The sequence below is a fragment of the Cynara cardunculus genome (genome assembly GCF_001531365.2).
Source record: "Cynara cardunculus var. scolymus isolate 2C chromosome LG 4, CcrdV1, whole genome shotgun sequence".
In the NCBI taxonomy this organism is placed as follows: Eukaryota; Viridiplantae; Streptophyta; class Magnoliopsida; order Asterales; family Asteraceae; genus Cynara; species Cynara cardunculus.
In genome coordinates this window covers 15,960,649-15,988,542 of record NC_037531.1, presented here as the reverse complement: position 1 = coordinate 15,988,542, position 27,894 = coordinate 15,960,649, and the positions used below count along the sequence as shown (strand labels likewise).

The 27,894-nt window shown below is 33.6% G+C and overlaps 4 protein-coding genes across 4 annotated transcripts; 3 read left to right on the top strand and 1 right to left on the bottom strand.

Annotated features, from left to right (window-relative positions):
• Nucleotides 1-4,420: 4,420 nt before the first annotated feature.
• On the top strand, nt 4,421-7,984 carry LOC112511483 (protein TRIGALACTOSYLDIACYLGLYCEROL 5, chloroplastic). Its single transcript, XM_025117119.1, has 3 exons — nt 4,421-4,700; nt 6,902-7,076; nt 7,749-7,984. Exons 1-3 carry the CDS (start codon nt 4,562-4,564, stop codon nt 7,840-7,842), a joined length of 408 nt encoding a protein of 135 aa, XP_024972887.1. The 5' UTR covers nt 4,421-4,561; the 3' UTR covers nt 7,843-7,984.
• Nucleotides 7,985-11,149: 3,165 nt separating this feature from the next.
• On the top strand, nt 11,150-16,883 carry LOC112511473 (monooxygenase 1-like). Its single transcript, XM_025117105.1, has 5 exons — nt 11,150-11,444; nt 13,658-13,705; nt 13,814-13,982; nt 15,566-15,794; nt 16,226-16,883. The coding sequence occupies exons 1-5, from the start codon at nt 11,221-11,223 to the stop codon at nt 16,747-16,749; spliced, it is 1,194 nt and encodes a 397-aa protein (XP_024972873.1). The 5' UTR covers nt 11,150-11,220; the 3' UTR covers nt 16,750-16,883.
• Nucleotides 16,884-17,885: 1,002 nt separating this feature from the next.
• On the top strand, nt 17,886-21,187 carry LOC112511294 (monooxygenase 1-like). The gene is made up of 5 exons (XM_025116862.1): nt 17,886-18,191; nt 18,427-18,474; nt 18,571-18,739; nt 18,872-19,100; nt 20,497-21,187. Exons 1-5 carry the CDS (start codon nt 17,968-17,970, stop codon nt 21,018-21,020), a joined length of 1,194 nt encoding a protein of 397 aa, XP_024972630.1. The 5' UTR covers nt 17,886-17,967; the 3' UTR covers nt 21,021-21,187.
• Nucleotides 21,188-22,818: 1,631 nt separating this feature from the next.
• LOC112511208 (protein BEARSKIN1-like) lies at nt 22,819-26,204 on the bottom strand. Its single transcript, XM_025116728.1, has 4 exons — nt 26,042-26,204; nt 24,338-24,633; nt 23,010-23,490; nt 22,819-22,958 (listed from the first exon to the last, which is right to left on the bottom strand). Exons 1-4 carry the CDS (start codon nt 26,202-26,204, stop codon nt 22,819-22,821), a joined length of 1,080 nt encoding a protein of 359 aa, XP_024972496.1.
• Nucleotides 26,205-27,894: the final 1,690 nt, after the last annotated feature.

The window sequence follows — 27,894 nt, the reverse complement described above, 5'->3', positions numbered from 1 at the left end:
AAAACAATTTTTTTTGTCATATGAATTAAGTCTTATAAAACGGTATATTAGTACGCTTAAAATTTATTACGTCCTATAAACCCAATTTTGTTGTAGTATATCGTGCTTCATGGAGCCCATCGAGCAACGAGATAAAACCAATGGATTCAATTTGTCGATTGTCATCCAATTCGTAAGTTAGGATGAAGTTGATCTTGATGTAACATAATGCAACGAGATCGAAGAATGCAAGATCCAAGATGACGAAGAAGGTTTGTATATGATTCATGCGTTTTTTCTTGTTCAGTACGAAATTGTATGAAACTGTTATTTTGTTTCAGACTATGAAAATAACATCGTGAAACATAACTTCCCTGTGGGGCGATTTTTTTTTCTTTTATTGTTTCACACTATGAAAGCAAATGCGATTGCAATGTTTGTAACACAAAATATTTTCATTTTATCACGTTGCAGGTGCTTAAGGTGATGCTTACGAAACTCCCCCGTGGGATTTTGGATTCCGGATATAGAAGAATCACATAAATCGATGGTCGGTAGCTACTTTAATACGTTGGAAATAATAGAGCGGGGCAAGACTTATCATTAAAAAGGCAGTCGCCTGATAAACCACTAAAATGATGAGGCTAAGTGTAAATTCTTTTAGGATTTTTTTTATTAACCTGGATATCTAACCCGCTATGCGAGCTGACTAATCCCAGGACGACCACCTGCTTTGCAAATAGTCCGGAGTCACCGTATTTGAACCTCTGTGGCCACAGAGGGATTTTTATTCCTTCTTGGATTTGAACCTGAGACCTCCTGGTAATTTTGACCTTTGGAGCCAAGCTCAAACCAATCAGATACCACCCTTGTGGTTTTCTTTTAGGATTTTAAACGTGCAAACATAGTTATCCTGGATGAAACCACGAACATTAAAATTTCAGAGGTTTATATGAAAAATTATGGTATAAAACTATGTTCTTATGATATTTATTTTGTGATGTCTGTCCAAAAAAATTATGGACATAAAGTTTTACTTCATAACTTTTTGATATAAACCTCTGAAGTTTTAATGATCATGGTTTCACCTAGAAAAGTTAGGGTTACAAATTTAAAAGGGTTGGGTTCACGTAAGACCAGACTATTTTCATGAGACAAGTTTTTTACACTTAAAACTTCACTGCAAAACTCTGTGAAGGTAAAAAGAAGCCGGACCTTCACAAAAAAAACATTGTCAAGGTTACCTTCACAACGTTTTGCTGTGAAGTTTCAAGTGTAAAAGAAATTGTTTTACGTGTGTCTCACAAAAACAGTTTGGTCTCACGTGATCCTAAATTAATTTAAAAGCCTCATATTTTGGTGCTTTGCAATTGTAAACACATGTTATAACACCACATTCATCAGATAGTGTGAAATGGCATACATTTGCTTGAAACATTATGAAACAACCTTAACTCACATGAGATGTCAATCACATTTATTGGTTCACAGTGTGAAATGCCATATCGTTTGTTTAAAAGAACACGTATATTCCATAACGTATTCTAAAAGATAAGAAAAATACCGTGAAACGAAAACTTGATATTCACGTCAAACACAGTGAAATAATACTTTATACTATAAAATAACAACCATTATGTTGTAAAAATGCCACACAGTTTGATAGCCGTTGATCAGAAGTGTGGATGAGTGATTGAAATCTCATGGTTCACGTCATATACGAGATTTCCGGCTATAAAATCCGCTTGAAAGAACAGAAAATACAAAACGAATAGAGATATTACACCTTTAATTCATCTCTCGTGAGTTGACCCGACAATAATCTCTTTCGTTTTGATATGCGAAGTTATACAAATGAGACGTTAACGACTCGTTTTATTTATTCGTTCGTTTAATTAAAAATGTGCCAAAATTGACACTCCATTTTGGCCTCTAATAAGTTGTCTTCTATTTCGATATATTGCCGCCCGGCGGCCTTATATTATTACTTCTTATGGCTTTTTTGTACTTTTAGCATCATTTTTGTCGTTTTGTGCATCATTTTTGTCGTTTTGTGCAAGTGTAGAGTCCACTTTCTTAGTCAACGGGTCTTTTGGGGATTTAAATCACATAAATAAGTAATGATTTACTTGGATAATTGAACATCAAGCCATATTAGCTAATCGGATGAATATGGTAAGTACCAAAAAACTTATTCGGTAAAAGCAAAACAAAGACCAAGAGTTTTACCCGATACGTGAGGGCAACAACTCTTACCACAGTAAGTACTTACCGGGCAAATTGTTGCATATTATACCGTTCTGGTGAACTAAAATTTTACCCGCAAAGTAAATGATAGTGTTAAATTTTACCGGTAAATGCTTATCAAATAAGTGTTTGGTAAACAGTCCTTCAGTGTTTGAATTCGTATTTTGAAAGCAGTCATGTGATATCCAATAATTAAAGCGACAAATTCATAATCATTAATATTAAGGGTTACGGTGGTGATGGGTTTGTGTCGAGGAGATGGGGGACGAAGGGAGAAGGGGGGATAGTGGAGGACAACGACGAAATGTGGTGGTGGTAGTGAAGTTGTAACGGTGGTAACACATGGCAGATCGATGGTGGAGAAGCAGAATAGGGTTGTGGCATCGGAAATTGAGGTGGGGTGATGGATCAAAGCAGAGGTGCGACGGGAGAAATGGTTAGCAAAGGTGTGGTGATTGTTCATCGGAGCGTAGGAAGGAGAGAAGAGACGCAATGGGTCACACAGGCGGTTGGGATGACCGGTGATTGGGTCCTGTGGCGTTGGACTAATGGTTGAAGATGGGTTTTGTGATCTTACGACGTGATCTTGAACTCGTTCGAAAAGAGTATAATAAGGTTGCTCGTATTGAAATTCGAAATGAATTGATTGAAAATCTGTGAGACAAATATATTAACTTGAAAAACTAGTGTAATTTATTTTACTTTCGAGTGTATGTTATCTTGTAGAACTGAACTATTGTATTCCCTCCATCCCAAAATAAGTGACATATTTCTATTTAGGTTTGTTCCAAAATAAGTGTCCGTTTTCAAAAGTAAATAACCAAATTCTCAAATTTAGAGGCCGTTAACCAAACACTTGCCTGAGTAAGTGCTTATCAAGTCATGTTACCTCACCGGATGAATATAGTAAGGATCAAAAATCTTACCCGGTAAGAGCCAGACAAGAACCATGAATCTTACCCGGTAAGTGACGGCAACGCCTCTTACCACGGTAAGCGCTTACCGGGTAAATTGTTGCATAAGATGTCGTTTTGGTGAACTAAAATCTTACCCGATACGTAAATAATAGTGTTAAATTTTACCGATAAATACTTACTGTGTAAGTGTTTGGTAAACGATCCCTTACTCTTATTTAATACACAAATATTTAAGAGTTGTGAAGAGAGAAATGAAATAAGGGTAAAGATGTCATTTGGTTAACAAAAAATGTAATAATTATGCATGTCTAAAACTGCATGACATTTCGATTACGGACACTTATTTTGGAAGAGAGGGAATAGTTTAATTTGCTTTGTAACATAACATTTATTAACTAAAAATTATCGTTATAATTTTAACGATATTTCATTAAATAAACCATTTTTAAAATTTAAAATGATAATTATTTATTGATTATAAAAATTTATTATATAGTATAATTATTATATTTTAATAAAATAGTATAATATAAAAAATACACTAGTTGTGTATCCGCGCAAGGCGGCAGGAGCCGTGAATTTTAACGATTTTGAAGTTTCACTGGTTTTATTAGAGAAGATTTAACGATGATATAAGTTACACTTGCTCTTTACATATTAATACAATTTGAAAAAATAAGAGTTATGATTCTAATTACAGTCTCGATGAAAAATTTGTACGACAATTTAAAATTCAATATATTTAAAATTCAACATATTTAAACGAGACCACAAATGTATTTAATTTACACCAAGAGCAAATAATCAAGAGAGCGAGACCAAGAGTTTTAAAGCAATTGAATGGAGAACTTTTAATAACTCATGGTGAATATGAGTTTGAATCTCACATTAGGGGGTTAGGAGAAGACACAGAGGTATGAGAGAGTGAATACATGAACGAAAGATGTCAAAAGTATTTTGGGAACATGAAAAGACTGAATGATAAAATAATAGTACTTAATGTATTATGAATTGTTTTTAAGACTTTGTGCATAGATTATAGTATTTTATATATTAAAATTAAAAATTATTTTTAAACCTTTTGATAAATTGATTTATAAGATAGTATTGATATTGATATACTATTTTAGCGTGCAATTAAACCGTTAAAGTTATCTTTTTAGTGTTCAATGGTTGCTATTTTTAGTATCTTTTTAATGGTTGAATTAAAGATGGTGTGATAAATGATAATCTGTCGATACGTGTCGGGTCGGTCGGGTCGGATTGTGGTTATCTTCTTTGTGTTTTGCATTCGTACGCTATCATTCGATTACGAAACATCCATACGAAACCTCTGTTGCATTATCAAATTCATCAGTATCTATCGAGAAGGAGCTCTGCAAATCGAATCATACACCCCAAATCTCACGATCAGGATAATGAGCAACAGGAACGACGACGAAAAAGGTTTATTCTGGAAGCTACCGGCGCTCTATTCAGACAAACTTGGTAAGCTCGGCCCTGCTTTTGGCGTTGGCGCCGGTTGTGGTATAGGTTTCGGCGTTGGAATGATCGGAGGTAATGTTCTTCTTGTATGATTTCTGATTTATGGAACTAACTGTATTTTAATTCTGTTGTAGGTAGAAATTAAATTGATTCTGTAAAGTGTAAACCCTATGCTACGAATTCAACTCAAGAAACAGCTGAATTGTAATTGATTTTTAGTGGATACGTAGAAAGGGAAAATTTGTTAAGTTTTGGTGGGAACTGGTTAGGATAGGTTTACAGTAATTTACTAATTTTACCCTGGTTAAATGCTCCATCCTCAAGAAAACGTGTAGCTGATCGATGTTAAACACACTGTTTGTTGGTGATTTTAGTGAATCAAAGGCCATTTTAGTTAATTGGATTCACAAGAGGATGAAGCGGTTGATGTTTAAGCTATAATACAGATTAGGAGGTGCGGAGTGCACACTTGTATAAGGTAGCTAGAACCCGAAGTTGCTGGATGTCGCCATATGGGGGGTCAAGGGGCTGCACCCCCCCCCCCCCCTCTTTTGCGGGGTCCCAGGGGCAATGTCGTGAAATAAAACAGTTTGCACTAAGTGTTACTCAGAAGAAATGTTGAGAAAGCTACATGCTTAATGAAAATGCTTAACTCTGGATTCAAAAGGCTTACGTGTGAGTCTGGTTCGAAAGCAATACTGAAATGACTAAGGGCTTGTTTGTTAGCAGCTTGATAAGCTTAATGAGACTCGCAACTTATTCGGTCAGCTATACATGACTGTTTGATACTGGCTTAATGACATAGAAAGTGGCTTATTCAGGAAGCTTCCAGGTGGCTTTATGCAGAAAGTCAAGTTTTTTCCAAACCTACCCTTCACAGTTAAAAGAAGCACGTTCCTTCCATTTATGAAAAAACCCTTCCAAACAAAAATCTTCCCAATCTAGACAGATAGATCAAAATCCACACAAACAACTTTATCCATACAAGAGCCCCCAAGTCTGAATTCAGAAGGCTTATGTTTGAGTCTAGTCTAGTTCTGAAAGCAATAAGCTTTCTGAAATTTCTTAGTACAGATAGTTGAGAAGGCAAATCACCGTCTTAACTAAGTTCAGAAGGCAAATCATCTTCTTAACTAGTTCAGAAGGACTTCCCTTCTGAAGACAGACTTTAGAAGGTCAGACTTGGATTCAGAATGTATCTCACCATCTGGATTTTCAGTGCAGATAACCACCCAAGAATTGCTCAATTGATTCCAGTAATTGATGCCTCTTATAGGTGCATTCATTCTCGACTTCAATGTATTAGACGTTACAACATCTCTATGTTTATAAGCTCTCGATTTCAGTCTAAACTGATGGTGTGAATTTTGATAGTATCCTCGAACACATTTCGTGTAACCCAGGCTGATTAGGGTCCAAAATATTGTTTAAGCAAAGAAAGCTTTACGTGATCTAAGATTCTTGTCCAGGCACTTTATTGTACTTTCTCACGACACCCGAAATTTTTCCCACTTTCAAATTCCACATTTATAAGACAATCTTTCACAACTTTAGAACTGCCATATTTTTCGTCCTATAGAATCTGATTCAAATATTTGTTGTAGTAATCGTTGCTGCTGATGGGAGGTTATTATCTTCTACTAGGATGTATTACTCTTCGCGGGTAGTTGTTTTTCTGTTTAAGTTCATCCTCTTTGAGAACATGATATCGCTTGGAACCGGTGGTTGTAATTGCAGTATGTGAACTTAGGATCCGTTTTGTATGCGGGATTTGGAATTGGATTCCATTCCAATCCCATGTTTGGCTTAAAGGAAAGTCCGGAGCTGAAATCCCACAACATTGGATTTAGAAGTCCCATGGGGTAGTTGGTGTTTCACGGGATTTCATAGGATTTGTTTGTAATGTTTTCAAATATGTTGAAAACATTTGTTTTGTAATAATCAATTGATAGAAGGTAATTTAATTATTTTTATAATTTGTATTTTTAAATTATCTATAAAGAAGGTAATTCAAATCGATTCCAAATCCTACTACCTAAATACACCAAAGATTCCAACTCCAAATCCTTTCACGAAATCTAAATCCCTCAACAACTTTCCGTCAAACCAAATGCCAATGCCCCCTTAAGGAATTTCAGTCATACTAAAACATAGTCTGTCTCTTTTAGTATATGCAAAAGAAAAAAGTGGTATAACGAGCATAAATAGGATGAAAAGAGTATAATCTTTCTGTGAATCTGTTTCGGAATCATCTAAGATAAATATTACTTCAGGTGCTGGATTGGGTCCTGGAATCCCCGGTCTACAGATAGGTTTTGGATTTGGTGCTGGATGTGGAGTTGGCGTAGGATTTGGCTATGGTGCAGGGAGAGGAATTGCTTATGATGAGAATCGGCAACACTCTAATCTCGCGAGGGCTTTCAGAGGACCCGCCACTTTTCCTATTCAGTAAGTTGTGTGTATGCACACTCTTGTTTAAAGTGTTTGATCCATCAAAGGGTCATTGGCTTAGCCGGAGATCCCAGCCTCCCAGGAGGTCAAGGGGTTTGAACCTCACGAATGATAAGGAGTCTGTGTGAGTATTTGCTGTATATAAATATTTTATACTTCAAAAAGAAAGTTCTATGCGTGTTTGGTTAGAGGTATTAAGCAGTAATTAATGATAATGAAAATAAAAGAAATTGTTTGGTTTTATATAACGGGTTCATTCCCCCAAAATCTAAATTTTCATTCTAGGTTAAAATGGGGGAAGGAAAATTCATTCTCATTCTCATTCCTGTGTCTGAACCAAACACCCCCTAATATGAGTCTTGCTTATACCCACTCACCCACTACTCACCTTTAATGAGTCTTGAACCCTTAACCTCCAAGGAGGTTAGGATCTACCGGTAACCTGGATACTGTTGGGCCAATGACCCTTTATCAGTTTCTATTTGATATTGCAATCCAAGTACCTTATTGGATTTATATCACAAGATGCCTTCATTGCACATTACTGTGTTTGTTTAAAATTTAGTTCGCGATTGGTGTTTATATTTTCGGAACAATTTTAAACTCTTGGTTTCGAACAACTGTTTACTATATCTCTGATCTTTCAAAACCTCGACTTGTTGATACCAGGGATGAGATTGGTGGTCTCATCGATGAGGTTGTCGTGAACACCAAGAAGCTGATCAAAGCAACTCATAGAGAGGTCGAGAAGTGGAGAAGGTAGTTGGGATTTACTGGGTTTGTTCAGTTTAGTTTGATTTATCATCGTAGTTATTTAACTCCTGGATGTTTGATATGTAAATAAGATAATCTTGGCATATATACATACACCATTGTTTTTCTTGAAAGGCATCGGCTTTTAAACATATGAATTCATGTTTATTAGCGACTAAGACCATCTTTTTTTTGTTAACTATGGGTGACCGGACCAGCTTACACCTCGACTAATCCTATGAGACTCTGAAGATAATAGTCAGGAAAATCTCTGGTACGAGTAAAAACTCGAACTAATGACCTATGGGATGAGCCTCAAAGTCTAGCATCTCTTTACCCGTAAAAACTCGAACTAAACTCGTCGTGTTCGACCCTTTAGAAAAGCAGGCTTGGATTATCATTCTCGAATAAATAGGCGGACCTGGACTGACTTGTTAAAACTGCTGGGCGGACATGGACAATGAAAAAAAAAATTGGACAAGCCCGTCAGGCTCATTATATTTTTATAATAATTAAACTTTACAAATCAAATTGAAAATTATTAATACGTATCAATTTCTACTTGATTATGACTTATGATAATAACATTCTTTAAAAATCTTAAATTGAAAAATATAATTACCTCAAATCGATTTCTTATTATCTCATTTAATCATTTTTTTCATTAATATTTCATATTTAGTGAAACAATTTCTTTCTAAAGTATGTATATTGTCATGTATTTAAGTTGGAAAAATTGTTATGTATTTTGAATTATTTTACATAACTTGTGATTTTATACAAGTTTTGTTTTCATAAAAATATAACAAGATTTTTATGCCCGTTAACCCATAGGCAAGCCCGACCCGTCTATAGGACGGCTATGGATAAGTTTTCAAGCCTATAAAAACGGGTTTGATTTACCATATTAGGTCTGTGGTACGGAAAAAATAGGTTAAACTCAGTCCAGACCTGACACGAGCCTACAAATGATCATCTCTACTTTAGAGGATGGGCTAACTGGAGTTAACCTTATTAGTTGCTACAACGTCTTTTTATATACCCAATATTTATTATCAATTTTTTATCTCTCCATCAACATGAATAGATAAAACACAACAAAAATTCAAGATATTATATTTATATTAGTTGTGTGCCCGCGCAATGCGGCGGGAGCCATGAATTTTAACGATTTTGAAGTTCCACTGGTTTTATAAGATAAGATTTGACGATGATATATGTTACACTTGGTCTTTACATATTAATACAATTTGAATAAATAAGAGTTATGGTTCTAATTACAGACTATCGATGAAAAAATTTGTATGACAGTTTAAAATCCAATATATTTAAAATCCAACATATTTAAACGACTCCACAAATGTGTTCGATTTACACCAATACCAAAGAACCAAGAAACTTGAATTTTAAGATAAAAACTCAAAACCAATAAAGAAAACTACAAATTTGACAGATCATAAGCCATGAAAAGACAAAAAAAGTTGGGTTTTAGAATAAAATTTCAACTGCTTACCCTTTTTCTTGTCTAGAAACTCAGATTAAGGTTGAATTTGGACAGCCTAACCCCAAAATATATAGTATATATATAAATAAATAACTATAAAAGTATAAATTGTAAATATTTAAAATATTTTTTCACAGTATATATAATATATAATAATATAATTAAGTAAAAAACTATTCAATATTGGACTCATTTCGAAGGTATTAACGAGACGATTATAATGGTGTAACTTGTTAAAATAAAAATGTATTTTTTAAACATGTTTTAATTGATATACGATTATGCATGTTAATTTGATAAATGTTTAAAATGAAACATTTAAAAGTAAAGGACATAAAATAATTTAATTAACTAATTATAAGGGTATAAAGTGTAAATTTATAATTATAATTTAAAAAAAAATGGGTTAGTGTATGTGAGAGAGTAAGTGTAAGTGAGGAGATGAGGGGGTGAAAAAGTGACCTAAGGGTAACATAGATAAGGGTATCTTGATCATTTAGAATTTTAAGACATTAAGATTTTTGCTAAATTTGTTTAATAAGATAGTATAGATATATAATAAAGATTTCATGGATGGTCCCTTTTGATTCCATTTTTGTTCAAAGCAGGAAAATCATATTTTTAGGTTCATAGTTTAAGCAATCTAATACATCTTGTGATATCGTTATCTCGATTAAGATTAAAAATCATTGTTTCATAGGGTTGGGTTCACGTGAGACCAGTCTGTTTTCGTGAAACATTTTTTTACACTTGAAACTTCACAGCAAGACGCTGTGAAAGTAAAAAAAAAAAGTTGAACATTTGCTATAAAGATTCAAGTATAAAAATGTGGTCTCACGGGTTTCACGAATCAAGCTGGTCTCACGTGATCCCAAGTTTGGATGCATATATAGTTTTCATTATCTATGATATCCAATAATTTACAACTTTTGCCACAAATATGAAACGATTATGTTTAAGAAGTGTATGTTTAAGTATATAATCTTAAATGAGATTTTTAATTAAATTTTATAACATTTTAATAAGTATAAAGTCATGTTTTATTTAATAAGTCAGAAGATAATGAATTTATTCGAATTTTTAATTAAGGTTATATATTTAAATGGCCCGTGTGAAAGTATCACTATCATCGCAAATGGCTCATCCGTGACTTGTGGAGGATCTAAAAGACGGGAAAAAAATCACTTTTCATCCTTGTGCAGGCGTCACTTGCGGATTTGGGTGGAAAGTAAGGGGTTATTTACCAAACGCTTACGGACAAGAGTCACCACCTAATTTACCTTGTAAGGTAACATTGTCATCCATCAAAATAAATAAATAATAAGCGTTTATCACCTGGTAAACCTTTACCGGGTAAGAGTCATCACCTTCACTTACCAGGTAAGACTCTTGATCCTTGTTTTCCCTCTTACCGGGTAAAATTCTCAGTTTTTGTTGTTTTCACCTAATAAAGTAATTGAATCAGTAAGTGCTCCAAGATAAGTGTTTACTAAACGACTCCTAAATCTTTTTTCAATTTTCACCCATTTGCGGAGGTGCCACTTGTAAATCTGTGTGAAAAGTGAAACTTCTTTTTTGTAAATCTCAATGCACCTCATTTGTGTTGACATTCAATTAAAATTGATCCAATGATGAAAATCTCTTCTTATGTTTCTCATAATAACTTCATTTGAAACCAACCCTATCTACAAAATGATCTTATCGTTAATGAACCACTGATTTAGCAAAAAACACACAGACACTGTGTGTGTGTGTATATATACACAGACACTGTGTGTATATATACACACACTGTGTGTGTGTATATATACACACACACGTATATGTATATAGCATATTTGGGGATATCGCGTGGGAATTGAAGACGAGAAGGAAGAAGCGGTGATGGACATTGACGATGAAGTGGTGATAATTGGGGCAGGAATTTGTGGACTAGCGACGGCCCTCGCTCTTCACAGAAAAGGTATAAACAACGTAGTAATGGAGAGATCGGAAACTTTGAGAAACACCACCGGAGCAGCAATCGGAATCCGCCAAAATGGGTGGCGAGCTCTGGATCAGCTTGGCGTCGCTGAAACCCTCCGCCGCACTGCTATCCTTATTCACAGGTACCTTCGATGAACTCTGTATTTATTTAGAGCCTAAAATGCTTTTTTCAAATTTACGTTTTGAGATTGTTTATTTGAAATAACTTATGTTTTTCTATAAAAGTTCTTATCAACTTATTATAAGTTAGAATGATTTAACTTCTTCAAAAACTCATTATTACCTATTTGGCAGTAGTATAAGTTGTTTATCAAAACACTCAAAAATGTTTATTACCGATACCACATCAAAATAAGTCAATAAATTGTTTTTATAAACAATCTCAAAAACCCTCAAAACCCATCACTAAATAGACCTTTTAAGGAATCCTATTCTGTATTTAGCTGGATGTGGAGCTGTCCAACACTCCTTTTGGTTCAGACATTGGTTTTATGACCATTTTCAGATGTTACCTTTTTCGAAATGGCATGTTAAGTGGCATCTTTAACTGCATAAAATTCTACATATGAAGAAATCTATACGTTTACATAAAGATCACATGTAATCACTCGGGTTTTGGCGTACTGGTAAAGCATAAGAAGATGTAGCGGAATATCTCTTCCATCCCAGGTTCGAATCCAGGCGTTGTCAAAGTCTTTGTGGTCATAGGGATTCACCTGCGATGACTCCAAGCTATCTGTGGTCGTTCGGGGGATTAGTCGGTGCACATAAGCTGGCTCGAAAACTCACGGTTTCCCAAAAAAAGATCACATGTGAATTATATAAATTGAAAAGCGATAAATGAATTATTATTATTTTAAAAAAAAAACCGACGGTAAAAATATTTTCAATATTTTTTAAAATTGTTGGTGATCTGTCGGTGATCCGCCAGTAATGGTTTCTGTCAGTGACCAGACGAGATCCGTCAATAAAGGTGTCCCCTCTTTTTCCTTTTAAAAAGGGGTTGCGTTGGTATTGTATTCATACTGTTGTATTGAATGATCCCGGACGGTTGTTTTATAATTTATATAATGCATATATCTTTTTCACTACAACAGAACTGGATTTATAGGACGCCTAGATTGTTTAAACGTCTTAATAGAATATTTTATAGAACTTAACTTTATAAGACCAAACAATAAATGACTCTATCTAAAAACATTGCAATAGGTTTATAGCACGATTTTAGACGTTTTAACAAGTTTTTAGAACGTTCTAAAATAAAATGTTATATTAGCTATTTTATAGGACACTTTTGAGAAATGTCTTATATACCCATCTTTTTACAGGACATTTGTATTCATATGACATTTTTTCCAAATAGTATCTCATAAAATAGTTAATACAACACTTTATTTTAAAAATATCTTAAAATGACTTGTTAAAACGCCAAAAAACGACCTATAAATCAATTGCAACGCTTTTAGATATGACGTTTTTTGCTTTAGTCCTATAAATTAACTTCTGTAAAGTTTTTTTAGGACACTTCTACATTTTAGGCTCCCTATAAAATTAATTCCGTTGTAGTGTTTTCGTCAGTAATATTTATTTCAAATAATCAGCAACGGATCCAACTTTGACAGATTACCGACAGATATTTTCGTCAACCAAAGTCTCATTTTTAGTAGCGTCATAAGTATCACAACATACATGGTTTTCAAATTATTAAACCCCTCGCCCTTGTTAAAATATATCTAACGATTAATTTGTTTAAATGAATTAAGATAAATCGTTGTTTCTTTTACATAACGAATAAACCGTTAAAATAATAAAAATTACTATTTTGACCTCTTTTTATGAAATATTGAATAAAAAATATTAAAAATTCATAGATTATTTGAAATAAATATTATAAATTAAATAATTGTTATAATATAATACTTAATAGCACTGGGATCACGTGAGACTAGTCTGTTTTCGTGAGATCATTTTTTTTACACTTAAAACTTTACAACAAAACGTTGTGAAGATAACCTTCACAGTGTTTTTGCTGTGAAGGTTCGGTTTATTTTTACCTTCACAACGTTATGCTGTGAAGTTTCAAGTGTAAAAAAGTGGTCTCACGGGTCTCATGAAAACAGACTGGTCTCACGTGAACCCAACCCTACTTACTAGTTTCAAGTTTATTTAAAACAATTCAGTATCATGGTTTGATAACAGATATTATATATTCAATAATTCCATCATAAACAATCAAACATTTTATGATATATAAATATCGATAAAATTGTGTGCAACGCTCTGTAGTTTTGTTAAATTCGATCAACATGCGATGATACGTTTGGGTCGTTTGTAGGGATCGAACCGTATCACTCGATGACGGAAAGGTCCATGAAATCTTGATGTAAGTTACCATAAATCAAAACAATTATTTACGAATCTTTTTTTAAAAAAACTTAAGAAAAACAGTATAAAATGAAAGTTTTATTGTTTGCTCATTCACATACGATAGGAAAGGCGAATTTCGTTGCTTGAGAAGAAAGGATCTTATAGATACTCTTTATGATGAACTTCCTTCGACCACCGTCAAGTTCGGGTGCCAACTTGAATCGATAAAATTGGACCCAAATACTAGTAAACCAGTTCTTCGGTTTAGCGATGGGAGCGCCATTCTCGCTAAGGTATTATTAACTTGATTGTGCACAAAAATTGCAATTCGGGGACATTATGTGTGCCATGATGCGTTATTTCATTAGATTATCTATAATCGTTTGCACGATTTCTTACTTCAAACTGACATAAAATTTAGTGTATGCGGTAATTAATCCATCTCCAACCCATTATATAAACTTTTTTTTTATTAACCTGGATATCCAATACGCTATGCGGGTAGCTCAGAGTCACCACATTTGAACCTCCCTGGCCACAAGGGGATTTTTATTCCTCCTTGGATTTGAATCTGTGACCTCCAGTCACTTTTGATCTTTGGAGTCAAGCTCAAACCAATCAAACGACACCCTTGTAGTTCCCGTTATATAAACTTAATACCAGATAAAATATTTCAAGTAATATTTTTTATTCCTAACTTATATAAATTTCAATACTATCATCATATTTATTAGATGTTTACTACTAAGTGTTTTGAGTTTACATATATGATCAATGGTATGTTTTATTTTAAATATTGTTAGTGTTTTATATCTCTAACTTTTTAGGCATTTTTAGAACATAAAAATAAAATCTATTATATATCATATATTGATTTAGTTAATAATACTATATTATAAAATATTTGACAAAAACTCTTAAAAACCATTTTTTTATACATGAAGTACTGTTTATAGATGCATATTACTTAAAATTCAAGATTACAAGTAATTTTGTGTAAGTACAACTTATTAAAGCTCCATTATTAAATTTGTGTAACTAATTGCAGATAAACATAATGAAATGTATGATAAACATTCATTTTAAATATACAAAATTTAAAATATAATTAAAATAATCATTGAGTTTTAAGAAAATCTCTGATTATTGTTTTTATAAAAAAAAATATTATTAAACGAAAAAATAAAAAAATGAATTAAAAAATACACAAAAAAAAAAGAAAAAATTTAAATAGTTAATTTGGTAATAATGTAAAAAATTCATTTTTTATGATATATCTCTCATGTTTATATTTTGTTCAAAAATAAAAAAATTATCGTTTTTTCAAAACCACAAAAAAACCGTATTGTAACATCGACTGAGACAAAAAAAAGTAACATTAAAACTAAGATGTATCTCGTTACATTGTACGAGTATCTTTCTAGTAGTTTATAATATAGACGAAGTATCGTGTGAAAATAGGAGTTAAAGGTAAGAAGTGTAACAAGTCATTTGGACCCTTGATTGCTTTTAATCTCATCCTCACCCCCATGACAATTTTTTTTATTAACCTGAATATCCAACCCGCTATCCGAACCGACTAATTCCAAAGCGACCACCGACTTCACGGGTAGCCCAGTTGAACATTCGTAGCCACAAGGGGATTTTTATTTCTCTTAGATTCAAATCTGAGACCTCCAGGTAAATGACAAATCTAATGGTACCCGATTTGTGTAAAGGAATGGTAAAACACCAAATTCGGTGTTATACTATTCACCACCATAAGGAACAAAAGAAATAAAATCAAAATAGGGTAAGAATCGGTGTTGGATTACAGTGAAATTGTGTGAAAATTGATGTAAAAAATATATTAACGATAGTTATCGCTACTATGTAGGTTCTAATTGGTTGTGACGGAGGCAAGTCAATCGTTGCCGACTTCCTCAACGTGAAGCCTACGAAGAAATTCTCATTTTGTGCAGTCAGAGGTTTATCGAACTACCCGAATGGTCATTCTTTTGACCATGACTTTGTGCGTATCACAAAAGACAACAAGTTTTTGGGAATAATTCCGATTGACGATCACAGTGTGTACTGGACTTGTGCACATCCCTACGTTCCTAGAGGTCCTTTGTCACTATAAAAAATCGTTAGGAGTCGTTTACTAAATACTTATCGGGTAAGAGCTTACCAATCAAGCATGACAATGACCAAAAATCTTACACAATAGGAGGCATAGCAAGGATCGTAAGTCTTATCGGGTAAGTGAGGAAAAAGAATCTTTCCCGGTAAGCGTTTACTGGGTTTAAGACACTACCAATAATTCATGTTGATGGTCGAGAATGTTACACAATAAGGTATGTAAGGGTAATGTCTTTTGACAGTAAACACTTACCCAGTAAGCGTTTGGTAAACATCCCCTAAGTATCTTAGTAAACTGTTCAATTAGACTTTAAGTTTATATGACAAAATAATAGTGTGTTACAATAAGATGATATGACACTTAATTTTGGACATTCTAATAAGCCTTTCAAACAATTTTGAAATACGATGACAGATGAAAGAATTTGGGAAGATCTTGAAGTAATAAGACGATCATCCCTCGATTTGCTAAGCGACTATCCACGAGAAATTCAAGAAATGATCGAAATCACAGACGCAAAGTCATTATGGTTTTCACACATAAGGTATCGCACACCATGGGACTTGTTAATGGGGACGTTCTGTAAAGGACCGGTGACGGTTGCTGGAGACGCTATGCACGTCATGGGTCCGTTTCTCGGGCAAGGTGGTTCAGCCGGTTTAGAGGATGCGGTCGTGCTGGCTAGAAACTTGGCTCAAAGGGGTTCGATCCAGATTGAAAATGGGAGAAAGGTAACGGTTCAGGGAGTTGAGGGAGCGTTTCATTTGTATGTGAAACAACGGAAGATGAGGGTGGTTCGATTGTCGTTGCAGACTTACCTCACCGGCATGCTAACGGGAACTTCTTCGCGTCTAAGGAAGTTTATATATATCGTGCTATTGTTTCTTCTTTTTCGCAACCCGAGCGATCATATGGATTACGATTGTGGTCGTCTTTGATCATCGATCGGTTCGGAGATTGTTTTGACTAAGCGTGTTTATTTATAGGATTATTGCCAACACACGAACCGGAATAAGATGTGTAGCTTGTATGTATGTTTGATGATATATCACTGCAATAAAATTGGGTTTATAAATGTCGAAATTTATTAATAGACTACTTTATATGATTTAAGTTTATAAAACTAAGCAGTTGTATGTCTTATTTAAAAACATTGCAATAAGTTTATAGTATATTTTTAGCATTTTAACAAGTTTTTAAGGACGTTTTTGGGCATCGTGTGCACCATCACGGGTAAGGCTGTAAACGAACCGAACGTTCAACGAACAGTTCGGCGGGAAGTTCGTTTATTTAATAAATGAACGAACATGAACAAATTCTTTTGTTTGTTTAGCTAAACGAATGAACATGAACAAGAGTCTCACTCGTTTATTTATTTTCGTTTACGTTCGTTTATTTATGTTCGTTCGTTTATGTTCGTTTATATATCGAATTTAATATATAATATTTTATTTATTTAGTTTGAATTCAAATAATATTTATTTAAGTTTTAACATTTTAGAATTTATTTAGATTTAAATTTTATTATCATTTTATCTTATTTGAAATTTTTACCTTTTCACTTTTGTCAAATGATGATAATGATTTGTTTTTTGTTCAAATGACGATGATTAATGAATAGTGATTGTTTGATAATAGTTAATTGAATGACAAATAGTAGTGTTCATTTATTTATGTTCATTTAGACCTGTTCGGTTATGTTCGTTTAGCCTGTTCATTTACGTTCGTTTAACATGTTAATGAACGAACATAAACGAACACAAACACACCTGATTTTCAAACGAACGAACACGAACACAAAAAATTCCGTTCGTTTTATGGTTTGTGTTTATTCGTTTGTTCGGTTAAGTTAAACGAACGAACATGAACAAGCGTCTGTTTCGGTTCGTTTACGGTCATAATCACAGGGACGGCCCACTGATATGGGATTTCGATAGAAAAAGTATTTAAAATTTGAATTTGATCGGAGTTGATTTACTATTTTAATCGAATTCCCGTTTTTATAATTAAATAGTGTGAGCACCCGAAAATCAATTATAGGATCCGAGCTCCGGCGGCTAGTATCTAGAAATATCAGCAGTGTTCTTATCTATGGTGGACCACTGATCTAGTAGAGAAACATACCGCCATAGGAAGACGAGAAGAAAGAAGCGGTGATGGATGTTGACGATGAAGTGGTGATAATTGGAGCAGGAATTTGTGGGTTAGCCACGGCCCTCGCACTACACAAAAAAGGTATCAAAAGCGTAGTAATGGAGAGATCCGAATCTCTGAGGAACACCACCGGATCTGCAATTGGAATCCGACAAAATGGTTGGCGAGCTCTGGATCAGCTTGGTGTCGCCGAAACCCTCCGCCACACCGCTATTGCGATTCAAAGGTATGTTATATACTCTCTCTATGTATATACTCTGTTAGTTTAAATCTATCATCACATCACGTACATCCAAAACTCAAATCGTTTTCCATGATTTACAATTTTTGGATCTCAACTTCAACTTTTCGTTAATCGGTATGCTGTCTCCATTTGATAATAGATAAAATCGTGTGCAATGTTATGTTGCTTATTGAATTGATCGATCATTCGTGCTTTGATACATCTGGATCATGTGTAGGGAACGAATCGTATCGCTTGCCGACGGGAAGGTTGAAGAAATTCCTATGTATGTTCAAAGTAGATCGAAGCAATTTTTATTTATTTTTCGAAATACTCAAAAACATTGGGGATTGAAAGTTTTATGGTTTGTTTATTGACGTAGGAAAGGCGAAACTCGTTGTTTGAGAAGAAAGGATCTTATAGACACTCTTTATGATGCACTTCCTCCGGCCACCGTCAAGTTCGGATGCCAACTTGAATCGATAAAATTGGACCAAATTACTACCAAACCAGTTCTTCGGTTCATTGATGGAAGCTCCATTATTGCTAAGGTATTACTTTATTCGAGTACGAGATCTGCAATTGATCGGTTTTAATGGCGTCTTTAGACTGATTCTTGTACGCCATTTGTGCGCACTTGTTGCTGCATGATTTCGTTGAATAACGATGGTGGTTGTTGGTAGGTTGTAATTGGTTGCGATGGAGGGAAGTCGATCGTTGCCGACTTCCTTAACCTGAAACCAACGAAGATGTTCTCGATTTGTGGGGTTAGAGGTTTATCAAATTACCGGGATGGTCATTCGTTCGCCCATGAGTTTCTGCGTATCCGGAAAGACAACAAGCTTGTTGGAAGACTTCCTATCGACGAGCACTTGGTGTACTGGTTCTGTGCACACCCCTACGTTCCTGGAGGTCAGTTTCATCTCACTGTTCTTCGTTTATATAGCATCTCATTTTGTGACATAGCTATTTCGATCTCTTTCCAAAAAGAGAACGGATGTTTCCCCCTATCTTAAAGTAAAAGGGTCTAGGAATAGCCAATATTGGAACAAAAAAAATTATTTTTTAGCCATTTTCTCAACCAAATTTTCATTTTAATTAGAGTTTATGTAAATGTCTTAAGTAATTACATCACTTCTATTTTCAGATTAAGGGGGTGTTTGGGATTACTTATAAAAACAACTTATTGATTTATTCCAATGCGACACCGGTAATAAGTATTTTTGAGTGTTTGGATTACAACTTATATCGGTCCAAACCGGTAATAAGGAGTTTTTGAAGAAGTTAAATACTTCTTACTTATAATAAGTTAATAAGTGTGTTTGTAAAAAAACGTAAGTTATTTAAAATAAGCAATCTCAAACACCTCCTAAAGAAAAAGGAAAAAAAGTTTTACAAATTTGCATGATTTGTATAATTATCCCCATTTGCCTAAAGAATTTGCATAAAGTATTCTTTTTCTTTCTTTTTAATCTGAATATAGGCTTTACGTATGACATTTGCATAAAATTTGGAAAAAATGAGAATTTGATACCAAAAGTAGCTAAAAAGTGAATTTCGTTGAGGAAATGAGCTATTGTGCTCATTTCCGCTCAATAACACATCCCTCCATCGGTCTCCAGCCAGACACGGTTGTCCCATAAACAGATGCCCCCGATTAGAGATGGTCATTTTGTAGGCTTGAGTCGGTTCTAAAGATTTAATATAGTAAACTCAAGCCCATAACTAGTCGGGTTTGTTCATGGGCTGATGGGCCTTATATAATGTCATAAAGCTAAACATAAAATCATTAAAATTTCATAATCTTCTTTTCAACTTCTAATATGACATAAAAATGCCTTAACAATACACATATATAACCACTTAATATGTTCCTAGATTAGGATTCAATATGTACTATATGTAGTACCACATATAATATACATATATAGATATAGATATTTATATATATATACACACACACTTGACAAACGGTTCAAAGGTAGCCAAGTCTCGACTTCTATATTTTTTTTAATAAAAAAGGCATAACGTATAATTATATAAAATCTAATCGATTATAAAATTATAAACAGACCGGACTAACGGTATTTATTTTCATCGTTTGGGCTCACCCACTAAATTTGACGATCTATTTTGGGCTCGTCTATTTTTCCAAGAATAGATGTCCAAACGATTTTTCTCACGGGCTGATTTAATCATGAATAACTCTTATTACCGATAATGGAAGTTTTAACATATATAAAAGTAATAAAGTTTAATTCTAATTGATTGACGATTCTGACACTTTCTACTTTCTGTTCGGTAACAGATGAAAGAAATTGGGAAGATCCTGAGGAAATAAGGCGATCAACCCTAGATTTGCTAAGCGATTACCCCAAAGAAATTCAAGAAATGATCGAAATCACAGACGTGAAGACATTATCTTTTTCGCACTTAAGATATCGTGCGCCATGGGACTTGTTAATGGGGACATTCTGTAAAGGAACCGTAACGATTGCCGGGGACGCTATGCACGTCATGGGTCCGTTTCTTGGGCAAGGTGGTTCAGCCGGTTTAGAGGATGCGATCGTGCTGGCTAGAAACTTGGCTCAAATGGGTTCAATCCATGTAGAAAGCAGGAGAAAAGTTACGGTCCAGGGAGTTGAAGAAGCGTTTAATTTATATGTAAAACAACGAAAAATGAGGGTGATTCGACTCTCGTTGCAGACTTACCTCACTGGCATGCTATTGGGAGCTTCTTCGCATCTAAAGAAGCTTTTATGTATCGTGTTATTGTTTCTTCTCTTTCGCAACCCAAGCGGTCATATTGATTACGATTGTGGTTGTCTGTGATGGTTTCGGAGATCGTTAGACTCATACGTTATTAGGGCTTTGGACTGAACATGTATACGTTTAGAATTAGTGCCCAGATACGAATGATAAGTAGGGGTGGTTTGTTTGTTTTCTATTAAGTCGTCTTATAGATTAAGTCGTTTTATGTATTAAATTGTATGTATTAATTATAAGAAATTGTTATTTGTTTTATATGTTAAATATATTGTTCGTAATACAAAGTTTAGTATTTTACCTTCTGTCTCGATCAAAGTGGTGGTTGATTTTGGCAGCGGTTGCACATTTAAGGTGAACTAAAGGTTTGTAAAGTTGTGGTTTTGAAATGAGGGAAAAGTTGATGCGGTATGACCCGAAGGAAATCAATTGTGTCGATTTTGGGGAAATAATTGAATTGACCTTCGACCTTTTGAGCAAAACACAAGACCATGTGCAATGTCAAACGTGCTTTTAATCTGGTCAGCTAAAACCATCCCGTCTATTCTAAATTCATGTTACAAACTTGGTTGTAAAATATTTTAGGATACCCTTCAAAATTAAACAGATGCATTTTTACCGAATCTAATTTTTTTTTCTCTTCCAATTCATGTTACAAACTTGGTCCTTAGTAGGTACGCCCCTAGATTTTGGCTTAATGAGCTTGGATTAGATCTACAATCTGAACATTCATAATCACAAAATTGCCACGAGACTTCTCAATAATCACAAAATTGCCACCATACAACTTTCGACCATTAGATCATTAGTTTATAAAAGTTGATCAATGAACATAAATTGGTCTTACGGATCTTACGAAAAACTCTTGGTCTCACGTGAACCCAAACATATATATATAGAGAGAGAGAGAGAGGAGTGATCATATGAAAACCGCCCTCATTTGTGTAAACCGTGCAAACCACCTTCATCTGTCTATTTCATTGTTTAATCTTATGAAATTTTTTCATGAAATTGTTTAGTCTTGTGAAATTGTTTCATATAATACTTTTTTTGATGAAGTTGTTTCATATATGGTTGTGAAATTGTTTCATATAATACTTAATGAAACTGTTTCATGTATTTCTCTAAAATTAAAATAATGAAGATGATAATATCTATGATTAACACCCTCCACAATAAAAATGATTAATCAACCTTTCATAATTACAAAAAAATGAACAAAATGAAAAATTATGATTGGTTGAATGAGGTTTTTACGGTTTTTTACAAATTGAGTGGTTTTCATTTGACCGTTATATATATATATATATATATATATATAGGGTTGGTTTCACGTGAGACCAGTCTGTTTTCGTGAGACCCGTGAGACCACATTTTTACACTTGAAACTTCACAGCAAAAACACTGCGAAGGTTACATTCACAGCATTTTACTGTGAAGTTTCAAATGTAAAATAATGGTCTCACGAGTCTCACGAAAACAGGTTAGTTTCACATGATCCCAAGTCTATATATATATAGCTGAATAGGGAAAAATGGAACAACTCCAAAATATTAATGAAAAATGATTGCTTAATATATTTTCTGAATAGAAATTACTTATAAATAATGGAATATGAATAATTATTAATTATTTATGAGTGAAATTAATTATATAGAATGGAATGCATAATTAATGGCAATAATCAAAGTATTGGTAGTATCATATCATATCATATGGTTAAGAGCCATCTTCAATTGAAGCTCAAATCCATGGTTTCATTTTTTTGAAGAAAATAATTAATACAAGTATATGTATGTTCGGGTATTTTCTGTAAGAATGTTCACCTCCTTACCTGTTAGGTTAAAGCCGATGAATTATTCGGCTACTTTCCGTAACGCCAAAAGTCCATCTCTCCACGCAACGGTATTTGATTCATTTGTTGCATTGATGAAGACGACGATGCGTTTGCATTATTCTCATACCTTTGTACCCCTTTCGACGAATCGCCATCTTGGTCATGCGCTGCACCGAGGTGCGAAGAAGTCATGAGTCTGTCCATCATTCCCCACTCACTTCCGGTTGCATTTGCCAAGCTTTGAGCCGGTTCGCAGGTTCCCACCTCCAAACCAGGCTCACAAGCTTGGTACGCAACTGGATTAAGTTGTTGGTTACCGCAGCTTCCACTGTCGCATTCACCATGGTTGGTCATTAGTTGTTTGACCATGACCGGTGAATCTTCAGATGGTAGATTGGAGAAATCGTAGCCGAGAGGTTTGTGGGTGGGGATGAAGTTTTGTGCTTGGAGATGGGGATATTGATGATGATGATGAGGAAGGTGACCATGGTTGAGCCCTATATCGACGAAGGTTTGTAGTTGGTGCGGTGGATCTTGATGGTATGGTAGATACTGATGATTGGGGTGCGAAAAAGAACCGGGTTGGTTCGAGCCATGGTCGAGTTGATCGGACCCCATGCTCCCTCTTGACCGTTCGGTTCCTCCAACCTTGAAAAGATTCTTCTTCTTGAACACCCTGCAAATCACCCACCCATCTTCCTGCAACAAAACATCAACAACAATAGTTTTAAAGAGTTGTATTGGTTGTATAAATATAAAGGGTTGCATAATAACTTTCTCTCTCACACACACACATATATATATATATATATATATATATATATATATATATATATATATCTTGGTTATCCCTTTTTAGAATCTAATCAATAGATTTAGATGTAACAGGGTCTTCAAAAAAGTTAGAACGACCCTAGGCTAAACGGACACATATTGCCATCACTACAACAAACGGGTCCATGGGATATCAAAAATTTATTGGTGTCCCAGTATACCACTTTATAAGACTTAAGTTTATAGGACTAAACAATAAAACGTTCGTGTTGTAATAATTTTATAAGACGTCCTTGGGAGTCCTAACAAGTTTTTAAGACATTTTTTACAAAGCGTTATATTAGTTATTTTATATAACACTTTTGAGAAGTGTCATAAAAATACATTTTTTTATATCATGCTTGTTTTTATAAGATATTTTTTCAAATAATGTCATATAAAATAGCAAATACGGCGTTCATTTATAAAAATGTCTTAAAGAACTTGTTACGACACCCAAAAACGTCCTATAAACTTATTACAACACTTTTAGATTTGAAGCTTTATTTTTGTCCTTCAAAACTAAGTCTTAATTATAAAGCAATCTATTAACCCGAATTTGTTGTAGTACATAAAGTGTCAAGAGAGGGCTAGATGTGCACAGATTGTCCCAAAGTGTCGAGTGCCTATAATAATATAACTTACTCTGATACCATGTAAGAATATATGCATTAAACCCCAATATATTACTCACTCGGAGGTTCCAACGTATATTAAGGAGAAATGAGCTTACATGAGATGTGAGGGTCGGATTGAGGGGGTCATGTTGCTCATCGTTATCTTCTAGTCGATACTCGTGCATGATCCAGTCGGTCTTTTGGCCATGGGGAGCTCGTCCCCGATAGAAAACAAGGGTTTTCCTCATACCGATCTTCTCAAAGGTGTTACGGATGCATTTGTCTCTCCCGGTTGCCTTCCAAAATCCGGCATTCGTCGCTCTGTTCGTTCTTGAACCCGTTGGGTACTTTCTGTCCTTGTGGCTGAAGAAGTACCACTCGTTTTGCGGTGTCGATCCGATGTTACATCTTTCTGTAATACCCATATATCAATCTCATTTCATTTACAAATCAGATACATGTTATATATGCAACTTGTTCATGGAATCATGGTGCAAGTATAATTTTAAGGATCGTTTACCAAACGCTTATCGGTTAAGCACTTATCAGTGTTCTTTAATTAATTACCTTACAGGCCATTAATGAGCATGACAAAGATCGAGAATCTTGGCCGTAAACAAAGGGTAAGACTCTTATTCATTAAGTCGATATTTTATAATAATCTGTTTTGATAGCCGAGAATCTTATCTGATAAGGTATGTGAAGGTGGTGAATTTTTTTTTCCCTTGATAAACCTTTACAATATACATCTAACTTTATATTTTAAAATTGTAACTTTGCATTAATTAATATTATAAATTATTATTTTAAATACAATTACAACTTAATTCTTTAACTATTTGAAATTAAAATTAGATATTATGGAACATGATCATATATTATGAATTAAATCATTTTCTTCAATTCTGATGGATTTTAAAAATCAAAAGTTAAATTACTAAAAAGAATGACAGAATATACATCTATATATATATATATAGATATATATATATAAATCTAGGGGTTCAATTAAGGGAGAACTCAATTGTTTGTGATAACTGTGAGATCTAATTTCAACCATACATTATTAATAATCAGTGGTTATTATTAAACATATTAATTTTGGTAATTATTTATTATTTTTCAAATAAATTAAATTTACTTATAATATATAGGGGTAAATGAGTCTTTTTAAAATCTCTCTCCTCTCTCTCTCTCTCTCTCTCTCTGTGACCAATAATTTTTAATAGTAAAACACAAAACAAATATAATGTGATACCCAAAAATTTATAACAGTAAGACACAAAACCAATTGTGATACATATTGTGATACCACTGTGATAACGTTTTAAACATGTGTTGATAACAGATGTGATCCGAGTCTTAAGCCACACACAACTACAATGTGATACATGACTATGATACAATTTTGTTAAGATAATTAAGGAAATTGAATTCTTGATAATTAAGGAAACTGGATTTGATAACTATTAAATAAGAAAAATATTTAAATTATAATTAATCATTTTACTAAAACGCTAGGTCTTTACCTATTAATTAAGATAATACAATTAATATCATAAAATGATTTATTCATATTGGACCTCACGGTTACCACAAACTAATTAGTTCTCATTTGATTAAGCCCTATATCTATCTATCTATATCTATATCTATATATATATATATATATATATATATATACTAAATTTATATGTATATCATATATGATATTAAAACTTTTCTTCTTATAACATCATCCTTAATTTCTATATATACATATATATATATATAATTATGTATATATAGAATGGTAGGAAATTAAGAGGTAGTGTATATACCTTGAAGATCCCATGGTTCAACCTTGTTCAAGTCGACCTCTCGAATAACATCCATATCGAATTTCTGAAACGATATCTTCTTCTTCAAGTAGTAATGCAGCAGTTCTTCGTCCGTCGGATGAAACCTGAATCCCGGCGGAACACCACCGCTTGATGACGCCATCAATTATATATCTCTCTCTCTATATATATATTCAATCTCTCTCTCTCTCTCTCTATATATATATATATATATATGATCTTAACATATATATATATATATATATATTAAGATGGATGGATGGATGATTAATCCGTTTGATTTTGGTGGGAAGAAAGGTTTTATAGTAAAAATGAATGAAGAAAGAAGAGGAAAGTTGACGGCCGGTGACGACGCCGGCGGTGTAGCTTAAAGCCAACGTAATTTTGAAGCCATGAATCCTATAATTTATTAATTAATTTGGACTACGATCCATGCAATTTCCACCCCTTTGCCCACGCGCATCCTCCATCCGTCTCTCTCACTCGCTACTCTTTCATTTTATTAATTCCCCTTTTTTTTTATTTTTTACAAATAAACATAATCTTATACGATTAAAATATTCGGTTCGTTTGCAAATTTAACTTATATTATTGTGAACCGGGGGGTAAAAGAGAACAGTTCACATGTCCAAGACATGCATAAACTTACATCATGAAATGATGAATGGTAACATCATTTATCATGCATGTATGTAATGGTGTTTCTTTTATCATGAATGTTGTAAAAAATTCACGTTCGTTAATTCATGATGAATGGAACATGTGTTGCGCTCTCCTTTATTCTTTATTCCGTAATGAAAAATAAGTTTGCAACTGAATTTTTCTCATACCATTTGTAATATTTCGGAAACTTGCATCTTAGCTATCAAAATGAAAATTTTGAGAGTATGTTTTTAAAAATAGAAATCAAATTAAAGTACATTATTTTTTCATGCAATTTGCCCAATATATTATATAAACTTTCATATATTTTTAATCATTACTCGTCAAATACTGGTTTTGAATGTAACAGAACCTCCAAAAAAAAGTTGCAACGACCCTATTTATTTCACCGAAAACATTAGACGACTAATAACGTATCAAAACCTAAATTTAGATTTCGATGATTAACGACAATAAAACACAAAACTTTAACCGTAAATTATTGAAATTAAAACCGATTTTCTGAGTATTTCATATATCATAAATATTATGGATTCTGGAAGGCAATTGCGAGTGTGACGCGTTGAAGGTGCACGTAAACGATGTGTTATTAAATGAAACAAACGATCCCGAGGAATAAATTATATTAATTAATTAATTAATTAATTATTGTGATGTTTGATTGTTTTTTAAGCAATTTTCATCAAGAAAAAAAAACCATCTCCTCAACCTTCTCTCGAGATTTGTAATATTTTTTTTCTTTGTATTTAATTAATTAATTATAATTATTCAATTATTCGATAAAATATAATTATACTGATAGATTATCAGAGTTTATTTATTCGTATTCATATATAAATTTGTGTTAAGTTGGTAAATACTGAGTCTAAATTTATTTTAGAGTATCTTCAACAGATTCGTTAAAAATGTTTTGTAATAGAATATAAAAGGGAAAATTACATCAAAATGGAACCAACTTTCACCTGATTCCTATTTTGGGGAACCAACTTTTAAAATCGTCATTTTGGGGAACCAACTTTCACTTGATTTTTATTTTGGGGAACCAACTTTCAAAATCGTCATTTTGGGGAACCAACTTTCACTTGATTTTTATTTTGGGGAACCAACTTTCACCTGATTCCTATTTTGGGGAACCAACTTTCAAAATCGTCATTTTGGGGAACCAACTT

What these genes read in the sequence shown, in the direction of transcription:
- LOC112511294 (XM_025116862.1), top strand. Translation starts at nt 17,968, where the DNA reads ATGGATGTTGACGATGAAGTGGTGATAATTGGAGCAGGAATTTGTGGG. An exon ending in ACCGCTATTGCGATTCAAAG is followed by an intron (nt 18,192 to 18,426) that starts GTATGTTATATA and finishes GATCATGTGTAG; the next exon opens with GGAACGAATCGTATCGCTTG. An exon ending in AAGGTTGAAGAAATTCCTAT is followed by an intron (nt 18,475 to 18,570) that starts GTATGTTCAAAG and finishes TTATTGACGTAG; the next exon opens with GAAAGGCGAAACTCGTTGTT.
- LOC112511473 (XM_025117105.1), top strand. Translation starts at nt 11,221, where the DNA reads ATGGACATTGACGATGAAGTGGTGATAATTGGGGCAGGAATTTGTGGA. An exon ending in GGAGCGCCATTCTCGCTAAG is followed by an intron (nt 13,983 to 15,565) that starts GTATTATTAACT and finishes GCTACTATGTAG; the next exon opens with GTTCTAATTGGTTGTGACGG. An exon ending in ACATCCCTACGTTCCTAGAG is followed by an intron (nt 15,795 to 16,225) that starts GTCCTTTGTCAC and finishes ATACGATGACAG; the next exon opens with ATGAAAGAATTTGGGAAGAT.
- LOC112511483 (XM_025117119.1), top strand. Translation starts at nt 4,562, where the DNA reads ATGAGCAACAGGAACGACGACGAAAAAGGTTTATTCTGGAAGCTACCG. An exon ending in CGGCGTTGGAATGATCGGAG is followed by an intron (nt 4,701 to 6,901) that starts GTAATGTTCTTC and finishes ATATTACTTCAG; the next exon opens with GTGCTGGATTGGGTCCTGGA. An exon ending in CCCGCCACTTTTCCTATTCA is followed by an intron (nt 7,077 to 7,748) that starts GTAAGTTGTGTG and finishes TGTTGATACCAG; the next exon opens with GGATGAGATTGGTGGTCTCA.
- LOC112511208 (XM_025116728.1), bottom strand. Translation starts at nt 26,204, where the DNA reads ATGGCGTCATCAAGCGGTGGTGTTCCGCCGGGATTCAGGTTTCATCCG. An exon ending in TGAACCATGGGATCTTCAAG is followed by an intron (nt 24,634 to 26,041) that starts GTATATACACTA and finishes TGGGTATTACAG; the next exon opens with AAAGATGTAACATCGGATCG. An exon ending in ATCCGACCCTCACATCTCAT is followed by an intron (nt 23,491 to 24,337) that starts GTAAGCTCATTT and finishes GTTTTGTTGCAG; the next exon opens with GAAGATGGGTGGGTGATTTG.